Source organism: Pristiophorus japonicus, chromosome 18 (assembly GCF_044704955.1).
Source record: "Pristiophorus japonicus isolate sPriJap1 chromosome 18, sPriJap1.hap1, whole genome shotgun sequence".
Taxonomy (NCBI): domain Eukaryota; kingdom Metazoa; phylum Chordata; class Chondrichthyes; family Pristiophoridae; genus Pristiophorus; species Pristiophorus japonicus.
Genome location: NC_091994.1, coordinates 92,419,122 through 92,432,187, shown reverse-complemented (window position 1 = coordinate 92,432,187; position 13,066 = coordinate 92,419,122). Strand labels below are relative to the sequence as shown.

At 48.1% G+C, this 13,066-nt stretch overlaps 1 protein-coding gene across 3 annotated transcripts in view; it reads right to left on the bottom strand.

Moving 5' to 3' along the window:
- LOC139229297 (uncharacterized) overlaps positions 1–13,066 on the bottom strand; it is a 68,652-nt gene that overhangs the window by 9,923 nt on the left and 45,663 nt on the right. Inside the window, exons 13-18 of one of the 3 annotated variants that reach the window (XM_070860978.1) lie at positions 8,411–8,528; positions 6,866–7,010; positions 4,107–4,308; positions 2,680–2,822; positions 2,431–2,566; positions 1,353–1,463 (exon numbers count right to left, since the gene is read on the bottom strand). In XM_070860978.1, the coding sequence (XP_070717079.1) occupies positions 1,353–1,463; positions 2,431–2,566; positions 2,680–2,822; positions 4,107–4,308; positions 6,866–7,010; positions 8,411–8,528 (855 nt within the window). Of the gene's footprint in view, positions 1–1,352; positions 1,464–2,430; positions 2,567–2,679; positions 2,823–4,106; positions 4,309–6,865; positions 7,011–8,410; positions 8,540–13,066 lie in introns of those variants that run through there. The other 2 variants (XM_070860980.1, XM_070860981.1) reach the window with 2 other exon arrangements.

Genomic DNA, 13,066 nt, shown 5'->3' with positions numbered 1-13,066 from the left:
GACCTGGCTCCGCCCCCCCCACAGCTCATGCTGGCTGCGCCGAGAGCCAGAGGACCTGTAAGTCGGTGGAGAATACCGAGGATTTTTTTAGGCGCCGTTTTAGGCGCGAAAAACGGGCGCCCAGCTCGGAGGGGCGCCCGTTTTTTTTCTTGTGGAAACTTGGGCCCCTAGGGAGGTCTTACCAGGGAACGGAGAGGTTTTTGAAATGTATAAAATTTGTATGATTGTTATGTTCGGAGAGCATCTCTACTCACAGGCGGCTGTGATGAGGTGTTCCCAGACGTTCGTAATAAAAGATCGTTATACCTTGCCATTCGTCTCTGTCTGCTAACTCCGGGGGCTGTTACGCGGGTTGGGGCGAGCGTCGACCCTCTATATCAGGGGCCCCGCTCGTGGGAGGAGAAGCCTTCCCATTTTCCCCTTACACTGTGCAACATTCAAATGAATAGCGGTCCAAAACAAAACACTAACTCTGCATTTGTCTGCTAAGGGAGTCTCGGTGTATTTTGTCTGGGACAAGGGGGCAACCAGTTATTTCAGTGCCGCCACTACTGATACAAAGTGAGTGAGTGATCCAGAAGAGGAGTACACTGCATCGCACTCCAGAACAACAGCACCAGAGTTCTTCCACCCGCATCATCTGTTTCATCAGATACGGAGACACCAACACAGTGCGATATGATCTCTGACCAAAACCATCCACGTTCCAAACTGAAGGAGCAAAAATGTAAACAAACAGCTGGTAATACTCTGGACTTAAAAGGAGGAAAAATCAAATTCTAAGAGGTCCAGCAGAAGTTGTCAGCAGTTAATAATTGTGAATGAATAGCTCAGTGAGTAAATACATCACCCATTGGTACTGAGGCAAAAAGGTCAGAGGTTCCATCCTCGGCCTGTACCTGATCTCAATCAGGGCAGCTGCTACGGGCTCCTGATTACTGCCCTGTGACCCTTGGGTCAGGGAGGGTAAAAACAGCCAGGTTTCCTGCTCCTGATCACTGCCCCATGACCCCTGGATCAAGGAGGGTAAAACCAGCCAGGGTTCCTGCTACTGATCACTGCCCCATGACCCCTGGGTCAAGGAGGGTAAAACCAGCCAGGGTTCCTGCTACAGATCACTGACCCGTGACCCCTGGGTTAGAGAAAGGGGAAATCAGCCAGAGTTTCTGTTCCTGATCACCGTCCAGTGACCCCAGCTGAAAAAAGCAGGTGTGAGTGCCAGCCCTCAATGTCTGGCTCACACATGGAGAAAGGTAACTGGGCGAGCAACTGGAGTCATTTAACGGCGAGAATCACTTGCGGAGAGCAGTAATTGATGCTGTAGTCGTGCTGTTTGTAACTCTGGTACCTACGTCCGACATCAGGATCCTGTCTTCCTGAGCCGCAAACGCTCGCGACACCTGCATCTGTACGAACCGTCTCCGCCACACCTGCCACGCCTTCCCCTCCAGCCTCTGCTGGCACTGTGTGTGGGAGAGAAGCTTCTGTTAGTGTGAGCAGCAAAGGGCACAGAACCAGCAGTGCCTGACTGGATGCCTTTAGACATGAACAGAGTATGGGTGGATTAAGGAACGATCCATATCCGCACTACTGACACACAGGGAGAGGCCCCGCTTCTCATGTTTATCTGTCAATATAAGAAGGCCAAGGATCAACTGCTGGAGGGAGCCCACCATCCTAGTCCTGCCCACAAAGATGACCGATAACTCGACAAAAAACACCAGAGGCATAAAGCAGATATGGAAGTTGCTTCTACGGGGCGGTTATTCTGGGGAGAGGCTGCCTTGCTCTCAGCAATCCTCCTTACATCAGCACATTTCTGCACAGACATTTATTATGTGGCTCGGCGATTTATTAACAAGCTGTGAGCAGGGAGTTGGGGGAGGGGGGGGAAGGCTCTGCATCCAACATGTTACCGACCATAGCAGCTGATCAGAGACAAGCAGAGACCGCACGCTTCCTGTCCCCAGAGAGGGAACGGGAGAGGGAGGTAAATGATCCTGGGCCGGCTTCTGTCCAGGTGAGTGTGCAGAGTGCAGGACAGCCCATGTGAAAGGGACAATTAGTGACCAAGGAGCTTTAGACAGAGTGCTCCCACTCAGCCAAGCTCACGCTTAAAACTCCAAATACTCTCAGATGTTATTATTCTTATTTGTCTGGATTACAACCTAGACCATGAAATCAGTTTAAGGACTGTCAAACTCAACAAGTAATTAGTAAAAATTAAATCCTAGTTAATAGCCCTGCTGAAAGCCATTGCAGACTGGAACAGGACAGCGGTACAATAAATAATTCCGTGCTGCAGCTTATTTATAATAATCCATTTTGAATACTGACATTAACTTATTTATACAAATGTAGATTAAAACATTCAGCACGTAAACTGATCAAATAAAAAATGATTTGTATCAGACGTTGTGATTCACTCACCAGTCCCCTAGTCACTAGCAAGCTTACAGTGAAGGTCTTCCACTGTTCCCAGATCTCCTGCATCTCCTCAATTCTTTTCTTCTCCAGGAAATGCTGCAGGAGAGTTTTGTTCCGCCAGATTGTCAGAAATCGTTTGCTGCGGAAAAATAAAGTGGGTTTTTGTAAACGCATCCTTAACTCATCAACCCCACACAGCCATTTGCTACAATGCATAAAAACACTCCTGTGCCACAACGCAAGACTAATCACCATAATCGATTCCTGTCGTGCTCCTCTGCCCGATAGTCCAGAACATTCCGCAGATCTGCCTGCTTCCGTGCCAACATGATGAGAATCCATTGTGACACAAATTTCTGGGACAAGTATCTGGAGCGATGTCTGACTGCTTGCATCTGTGAAAAAAGCACAAACACTGCATCATATTGAGGTGCTCCTGGGCTGCAGGAAGTGACTCGGTCAGATAAACATCGCAACAACAATTTATTTTTATATATACTATAAATAAAATTTTCTACAAGTATTTATATAGCACTTTTCAGGTAGTGAAACGACCCAAGGCGCTTCACAGGAGTATTATGAGATAAAGAATTTGACACCGAGCTTCATAAGTAAAATTTAGCACAGGTGACCAAAAGCTTGGTCAAAGAGGTAGGTTTTAAGGAGAGTCTTGAAGGAGGAAAAAGAGGGAGAGGGGCGGAGAGGTTTAGGCAGGGAGTTCCAGAGCTTGGGGCCTAGGCAATAGAAGGCACGGCCACCAATGGTTGAGCGATTATTATCAGGGATGCTCAAGAGGGCAGAATTAGAGGAGTGTAGACATCTCGGGGGGTTGTGAGGCTGAAGGAGATTACAGAGATATGGAGGGATTTGAAAATAAGGATGAAAATTTTGAAATTGAGGCATTGCTTAACCATAAGCCAAGGTTAGCGAGTACAGGGGTGATGGGTGACTAGGTAACAACCATCAGCCTCTCGTAGGCTGACAACAGCCAACAACCCAAGCAAAGTTCTGGAACATTTAATCTCTGCCAGTTTGAAGTTACCTGAAACTCTGGCACACACCTTTTCTCTACCACTCCTAAAATCATAGAATGGTTGAGCCCGTGCCGACTCTCAGCTAGTCCCACTCCCCCGCCCTTTCCCCGTAGTCCCTGCAATTTTTTTTTCTTCAGATACTTATCCAACTCCCTTGCGAAAGATAAAATTGAACCTGCCACCACCACCCTTTTCAGCAGTGCATTCGAGATCTTAACCACTCGCTGCGTAAAAAGGTTTTCTCTTACATCGCCTTTGATTCTTCTTCCTGTATTTACATAAATACCCAGCACCATCAGAAATTACTGCACGCCAATTCCGATTACATTTTAATGCTCCCTCATCTCAGCTTATTTTAGCTCTCTGAAGAAGCTGACTTGGGTTGGCCTCAGGTTCCACAGGCACTGACTGCCCTCAAGTGGCCCAGGAGCACGGAGATCAACTACCTGAACACAGACCAGGGATCCATCCTGGTCACGATGGTTCAGTACCACCCTCTGTGCTGCTGCCTTACGCACTAGCAAATGGAAGAAGCAAACTTTCTCATCTTGAATTTCAATAAATTATGAATTAACTCACAGAAGAGCAATATTTAACAGTAAGTAATAATATTCTGCGAGTCAGCACGCGACTCTCTACACCCACCTCCCTGTACCAGGATCTCAGTGCTTTCTGTAGGATTCGCTCCCTCCGTCTTTGTAACAGAAAAATCAGCTTACGATGTAGGCTCAACTGATTTCTCCACGTCACAAACATTGAGCTTAGCTGCAGCACTGAAACTTGAGCAGAAATAGTCAGCAACCATCGCTTCTGCTGATGAACAAATCCAACCCAAGAGAGAAGGGATCTAGGAATGAAGAAAGGAAACAAATTCAAATTTGGCAGCTTATCCATTGAGGAACAGAACAACAGGCAACAAATTGTATTTATATAGCATCTTTAAAGTAGTAGAACGTCTCAAGGAGCATTATACAACAAAATTTGACACGGAGTATGTAATATATGTACATAAGATCTGCCCACCAACAGGGGCCACTACCGTCGGAGGTCCTAGGGTCATAGGTACACTTGTGCTGGACCCGGTATATAACCTGAACTTCACTTTTGTATCTTCACTTCTGGAAGCCATTAAAGACTGACCAGGTTACACCTGGTCACTGGCTCACAGTAGAGTTCATTGCATCATTTCATACACTACAGAGCACTGTAATGACTCAAGAGTCTGGTTGCTGTAAACTCACTCAGGTGCAACCTGATCCATCTTTATTCCAGCCCAAGAGTGCTTGCGTGACAAAGACACCAAGCTTATATACAGGTGACCGAGCACACATGCCACATGCGCACAGCCCGATGACCTCCGACTGTGGCGCACTCTGGTGTCTGGTGACCCCCCAAGCATTAATACATAACAAGGACATAAGGAGACATTATGGCAGAGCTTGATCAAAGAGATAGGTTTTAAAGAGCATCTTAAAGGGGAAAGAGAGGTAGAGAGGCGGAGCGGTTTAGGGAGGGAACTGCAGAGCTTAGGGCCTTGGGAGTTGAAGGCCCAACCACCAACTGTTGAGGGCCTTGGCAGCTGAAGGCATGGCCACCAATGCCTGAGGGATACTCAAGAGCAAGAGGGCAGAATTAGAAAACTGCAGATATCTTGAGGGGGGGGAAATTACAGAGCTAGGGAGGGGTGAGGCCATGGAGGGATTTGACAAGGATAAGAACCGGGAGCCAATGTAGGTCAGCAAACACAGGGGTGATGGGTGAACAGGACTTGGTGCAAGTTAGGACATGGGCAAAGACCAGGAAACTCCTAACTCAATCAGAATGGCAGGCAGTGACTAGTGGGGTACCGCAAGGTTCTGTGCTGGGGCCCCAGCTGTTTACATTGTACATTAATGATTTAGATGAGGGGATTAAATGTAGTATCTCCAAATTTGCGGATGACACTAAGTTGGGTGGCAGTGTGAGCTGCGAGGAGGATGCTGTGAGGCTGCAGAGCGACTTGGATAGGTTAGGTGAGTGGGCAAATGCGTGGCAGATGAAGTATATTGTGGATAAATGTGAGGTTATCCACTTTGGTGGTAAAAACAGAGAGACAGACTATTATCTGAATGGTGACAGATTAGGAAAAGGGGAGGTGCAAAGAGACCTGGGTGTCATGGTACATCAGTCATTGAAGGTTGGCATGCAGGTGCAGCAGGCGGTTAAGAAAGCAAATGGCATGTTGGCCTTCATAGCAAGGGGATTTGAGTACAGGGGCAGGGAGGTGTTGCTACAGTTGTACAGGGCATTGGTGAGGCCACACCTGGAGTATTGTGCACAGTTTTGGTCTCCTAACTTGAGGAAGGACATTCTTGCTATTGAGGGAGTGCAGCGAAGGTTCACCAGACTGATTCCCGGGATGGCGGGACTGACCTATCAAGAAAGACTGGATCAACTGGGCTTGTATTCACTGGAGTTCAGAAGAATGAGAGGGGATCTCATAGAAACATTTAAAATTCTGACGGGGTTAGACAGGTTAGATGCAGGAAGAATGTTCCCAATGTTGGGGAAGTCCAGAACCAGAGGTCACAGTCTAAGGATAAGGGGTAAGCCATTTAAGACCGAGATGCGGAGGAACTTCTTCACCCAGAGAGTGGTGAACCTGTGGAATTCTCTACCACAGAAAGTTGTTGAGGCCAATTCACTAAATATATTCAAAAAGGAGGTGGATGAGGTCCTTACTACTAGGGGGATCAAGGGGTATGGCGAGAAAGCAGGAATGGGGTACTGAAGTTGAATGTTCAGCCATGAACTCATTGAATGGCGGTGCAGGCTAGAAGGGCCGAATGGCCTACTCCTGCACCTATTTTCTATGTTTCTATGTTTCTAATCCCTGATATGTGCTGTTAGCTGGGCTCAAACAGATAGCAGTAAGGCTACAATGGTTATTATAACAGATTATATACAGCAGCATTGTATCTTTGTAACAATGCTTTATGTCTCAGTAAAGCCCATCAGTTGATACCATAAGATTGCTCCAACTTGCTGTCTTGTGACACACAGCTGCCCCGTGTTCGAACGTTTTGCTGATAACTGAAGTTCAATAGTAACATTTAAATATGGCAGCTTCAAATAAGGTAAAAACAGATCAAATGGGCCCAGTACTTATGTTGTGTATAAATAACAAAACAAAGTTTAGAAACATATTCGAGACCGTTATACACACAAGTTTCATTCTAAAGATTTGTGATGTTATGTGTTGTTACTACAGCTAGGGGTATGCTTAAAGCCTTGTTCTTAATTTGGCTGTGATGAGGCAAGGAACAGCATGGGGAGGGAAAGTGGGAAACCAAACAGTAGCAGGATCTGCTTTCAACCACTGCAAGTGGTGTGAGAGCAGAGAGATTATTGTGGCCTAGTCATACCTGCGGAGTAAAGTTCGATGGTAGAACCTGGCAGCCTCCTTCTGCTTCCGATATAATGTCACCATCTGATGAAATGCAGACTGCATCACCCGCTGCTGTGCTGCACAGATCATCATCCTCTGCCTCGCACCATCATCCTTTCGCTCTGAAAGGGCAATAAATTGAGCCTAGTCCATCTGTCAGAACTGCCAACGATGAATGTTACTATTGTGTATGCAAGCACTCTCTAGTAATGACTCTACGAGGTAAGGTTGTCGTATTTGAACTGTAGTGACTTTAGTCCTTTATTGCAGTTCCAAGAGTGAGGACATCAAGAGGTGAGCTCCCTTTTATACTTGGTTACCTGCAGTGTACAGGTAACCCTTAGGTCTCCAGCAGCAGCACCCTCTGGTGTACAGGTATGGTGTATACAGGGTGAAGGTACAGTGGTCTCGTGTTACAGTACATATATTAACATGCATACATAACAGTTACAATAATGGATCAGCCCTGTTCCACACTCCTCATTAAATGTACCTGGATTTGGTTGATGTAAAAGTATGGGAGTCACAGCAACACATGTGGATGACATTGAGTCGGGCTGCAACACCGCAAAACTCAGATTTGCAGGGAATAGATATTTTGAAATAAATATTGATTTCACCGTTAAAATTTTTTTTCAAAAACACTTCAACCAATCAGTAAGGTTGACACAGACACTGCACACTCAGAAAAAAATCATGCTGTCTCTCGATTCACTCTTGCTCGTCACAATTTAGAGAAAATATTTCAGGGGCCAGAATGAGTCAGTGATGGAGAGTGGGCAAGACCTGAGATTTTGTTAACACTTGATTTTACATTGGCCTGGAAATTCCGGCCTCCCGGGTTCATACTGAGTGTACATGTGACTGCACCTTCTGCGTGGGAACCTGGAGCATGGGAGCGTGCTTCGCAGCACGGGAAGAGAAGGCCTCCCCAACAGAATCCTACGCTCTTCCGGAACCATCAGATGAATTCGTAGAAATTTTTCAGGTCAGAGGCAATTGAAGCCTCTGGCCACAATTTCTGGGTCATGATCGTTTTCATATATGTGACTGAGAGAGAGAGAGAGAGAGAGAGAGAGAGAGAGAGAGAGAGAGAGAGAGAGAGAGTGACACACACACATATAATGGCGTCCACTGAAACAATAATGCAAAATATATGTGGTTCACTGGGATAGAGTGAGAAGAGAGAAACACACACAGGCAGATACACACGTCTGTGTCTGAGAGAGATAATGGTGAGCATTGTAACAGGAGTGCAAAATCAAGAAATGGTTAATGAAATTGCGATTGTTAGCAGTGCTGTTGACCGGGAATATTGAGAGGTCTGGGATTTCACTTATCACTGACACATCCTCACTGCATTTCTCTGTGTTTCAGTTTCATCCCCTGGGTGTGGGGATAAAGCCACCGTCAGAATTTCTCAAACAGTTTCTTACATTTCTGAGCAGCTTTCCATCATAGCTCGCGACTGACAACCAACAAAAACAGCTTGTAATTTTAAGAAGGTTTCCGGCACTCTCACCTTTCACCAAGTTGGCCCAGGCATTAAAGAGCAGCCTCAGTCGCCTCTCTTCAATGTTACCAGCAAGCTGATGGGACAGTTGAGAAAACGTGACTGCTTCCTTCCAACTGCTAAAAAACTAAAAAAAATCTGCAAGTAAACAATAACACACACAGTGCGTTCACACGAGATCATGGTGCAAAATAACAGCAATAGGACCAACAAAAGACAACTTGTCTGCAGCGAGACCACACCTCAGTCGCTGACCCAGTGCCCTCCTTGTTGTGTATCTGTAAAGCATGTACTCCCATGTTCCGCCACCAGGGAGCGCATCCGCTGAAGTCCCAAGGGATCCCAGCATCCCTTGGGAGCACTATATATAAGCCGGCCCCTAAGGCCTGTTCCTCACTCTGGAGTGTCTTAATAAAGACTGAGGTCACTGTTACTTTAACCTCCCTGTGTGCAGTCTCATCTGTGTTAGGAACAAAACAACTGGCGACGAGTATATGAATCCAACGCAAAGCTGCAGCAAACTGTGGGCATCCTGGAGAAGTTCTCGGAGGGCGAGGACTGGGAACCTATGTCGAACGGCTAGACCAGTACTTTGTAGCCAACGAGCTGGACGGTGAAGGAAGCGCTGCAAAAAGGAGAGCGGTCCTCCTCACGGTCTGCAGGGCACCGACCTACAGCCTCATGAAGAATCTTCTGGCTCCGGTGAAACCCACAGATAAGTCGTATGAGGAAGTGTGTACGCTGGTTCGGGAGCATCTTAACCCGAGGGAGAGTGTGCAGATGGCGAGGTATCAGTTCTACACGTGCCAGCGATCTGAAGATCAGGAAGTGGCGAGCTACGTCACCGAGCTAAGGCGACTTGCAGGGCAATGAGAGTTTGATGGCTACCTGGAGCAGATGCTCAGAGACTTTTTTGTACTGGGCATTGGCCACGAGACCATCCTACGAAAGCTTTTGACTGTAGAGACACCGACCCTCAGTAAGGCCATTGCGATAGCACAGGCATTTATGTCCACCAGTGGTAACACCAAACAAATCTCTCAGCACACAAGTGCTAGCAATGTTCACAAATTAACTAGAACTGTGTTTGCGAGCAGAAATGTACAGGGTAGAACCCACAAGTCTGCAAGTGCCAGCAGGCCTCAGGTGACCCAGATGACTCAGAGTCCGCAACAAAGGATGAATGCAAGGCAATTCACACCTTGTTGGCGTTGTGGAGGCTTCCATTCAGCCTATTCATGCCGCTTCAAAGGGTATGTTTGCAAGAGTTGTGGAATAATGGGGCACCTCCAACGAGCTTATCTAACCACCACGTGGCAGAGGAAGATCGGTCCATGGTGGATCAAAGAAATTTCGAGCTTCAGAGAGAGGAGGCAGATGCTGAAGTACACGGGGTGCACACATTTTTGACAAAATGTCCACCTATAATGCTAAATGTAAAATTGAATGGCTTACCCGTAGCCATGGAACTGGACACTGGTGCTAGCCAATCCATCATTAGTAAAAAGATGTTTGAGAGACTGTGGTGCAACAAGGCACTCAGACCAGCTCTGAGCCCCATCCACACGAAACTGAGAACGCACACCAAAGAGCTCATCACTGTCCTGGGCAGCGCCACGGTCAAGGTCACCCACGAGGGCACGGTGCACGAACTGCCACTCTGGATTGTCACGGGCGATGGCCCCACACTGCTTGGAAGGAGCTGGCTGGGCAAAATCCGCTGGAACTGGGATGACATCCGAGCGCTATCACATGTCGATGAGGCCTCGTGTACTCAGGTTCTTAACAAATTTCGTTCCTTTTTTGAGCCAGGCATTGGAAATGTTTCTGGGGCGAAGGTGCGGATCCACTTGGTCCCAGAAACATGACCCATTCACCACAAGGCGCGAGCGGTACCTCACATGAGGGAGAGAGTGGAAATCGAGCTGGACAGGATGCAACGCGAGGGCATCATCTCCCTAGTGGAATTCAGCAAGTGGGCCAGCCTGATTGTTCCAGTACTCAAAAGTGCTGGCACGGTCAGGATTTGCGGCGATTATAAAGTAACTATTAATCGTTTCTCGCTACAGGAACAATACCCGCTACCTAAGGCAGATGACCTATTTGCGATGCTGGCAGGAGGCAAAACGTTCACCAAGCTCGACCTGACTTCGGCCTACATGACGCAGGAGCTGGAGGAGTCTTCGAAGAGCCTCACCTGCATCAACACGCACAAGGGACTGTTCATCTACAACAGATGCCCGTTTGGAATTCGGTCGGATGCAGCGATCTTCCAGAGAAACATGGAGAGCCTACTCAAGTCGGTACCACGCACGGTGGTTTTTCAGGACGACATATTGATCACTGGTTGGGACACCATCGAGCACCTACAAAACCTGGAGGAGGTCCTCCAGTGACTGGATCGCGTAGGGCTGCGGCTGAAGAGGTCGAAATGCGTCTTCATGGCAACAGAAGTGGAGTTTTTGGGGAGAAAGATCGCGGCGGACGGCATTCGGCCCACAGACGCCAAGACAGAGGCTATCAGGAACGCACCCAGGCCACACAATGTCACGGAGCTGCGATCGTTCCTGGGACTCAACTATTTTGGTAACTTCCTACTGGGGTTAAGCACCCTCTTAGAGCCCCTACATGTGTTATTGCGTAAAGGTGAGAACTGGGTATGGGGAAAAATCCAAGTAATTGCTTTTGAGAAAGCCAGAAACATTTTATACTCCAACAAGCTGCTTGTATTGTATAACCCGTGTAAAAGACTTGTGCTAGCATGTGATGCGCGTCGTACGGAGTCAGGTGTGTATTACAACAAGCTAACATTGCGGGGAAGTTGCAACCTGTCACCTTTGCCTCCAGGAGCTTGTCTAAGGCCGAGAGGGCCTACAGCATGATTGAGAAAGAGGCATTAGCGTGTGTGTTCAGGGTAAAGAAAATGCATCAGTACCTGTTTGGCCTCAAATTTGAGCTGGAAACCGATCACAGGCCCCTCATATCCCTGTTCGCTGAAAACAAGAGGATAAATACTAATGCTTCAGCCCGCATACAAAGGTGGGCACTCGCGCTATCAGCATATAACTATACCATCCGCCACAGGCCAGGCACCGAGAACTGTGCAGATGCTCTCAGTCGGCTACCATTGCCCACCACGGGGGTGGAAATGGCACAGCCTGAAAACTTGATGGTGGTGCAGCCCGTATACTTGTTGATGGTCATGGAAGCGTTTGAAAATGATAAATCACCTGTCACGGCTCGCCAGATTAGGACTTGGACCAGCCAAGATCCTCTGCTGTCCCTAGTAAAAAACTGTGTACTGCATGGGAGCTGGGCCAGCATCCCCGTTGAAATGCAAGAGCTAATCAAGCCATTCCAGCGGCGAAAGGACGAGCTGTCCATTCAGGCAGACTGCCTGTTGTGGGGTAACCACGTAGTGCTACCCAAAAAGGACAGGGAGACGTTCATCTCGGATCTCCACAGCACACACCCAGGTATAGTAATGATGAAAGCTATAGCCAGATCCCACGTGTGGTGGCCCGGTATCGATTCTGACTTGGAGTCCTGTGCACGGCAATGCAGCGTGCACGCTCAGTTGAGCAACGCGCCCAGAGAGGCACCACTAAGTTTGTGGTCCTGGCCCTCCAGACCATGGTCGAGAATCCATGTCGACTATGCGGGCCCGTTTCTCGGTAAAATGTTCCTGGTGGTGGTGGATACTTTTTCAAAATGGATTGAATGTGAAATAATGTCGGGAAGCACCGCCACCGCCACCATTGAAAGCCTGAGGGCCATGTTTGCCACCCACGGCCTGCCTGACACACTGGTCAGTGACAACGGGCCATGTTTCACCATCGCCGAATTTAAAGAATTCATCACCCGCAATGGGATCAAACATGTCACCTCGGTCCCGTTTAAACCAGCCTCCAATGGGCAGGCAGAGCAGGCAGTACAAACAATCAAACAGAGCCTTAAACGAGTCACAGAAGGCTCACTTCAAACCCGCAGTCCTGAGTACTGCTCAGCTACCGCATGAGACCCCACGCGCTCACAGGGGTGCCCCCGGCTGAGCTACTCATGAAAAGGACACTTAAAACCAGACTCTTGCTGGTTCACCCCAATCTGCATGATCAGGTAGAGAGCAGGCGGCAGCAACAAAATGTAAACAATGGTCGTGGCACTGTATCACAGGAAATTGATCTGAATGACCCTGTGTATGTGCTAAACTGTGGGCATGGTCCCAAGTGGATCGCGGGCACGGTGATAGCTAAAGAAGGGAGTAGGGTGTTTGTAGTCAAACTAGACAATGGACAAATTTGCAGAAAGCACTTGGACCAAACGAGGCTGCAATTCACAGACTGCCCTGAACAACCCACAGCAGGTACCACCTTTTTCGAGCCCACAACACACACCCAAAGGATCAACGACACCATCCCGGATCAGGAAATCGAACCCATCACGCCCAACAGCCCAGCAAAGCCAGACTCACCCAGCAGCCCTGCAGGGCCAACAACACGCCAGCCCAGCGAGGACACAGCCAACAGACCAGAACAGACATTTGTACCGAGGCGGTCCACCAGGGAAAGAAAGGTTCCCGACCGCCTCACCTTGTAAATAGTTTTCACTTTGACTTTGCGGGGGACGGGATGATGTTGTGTATCTGTAAAGCATGCACTCCCATGT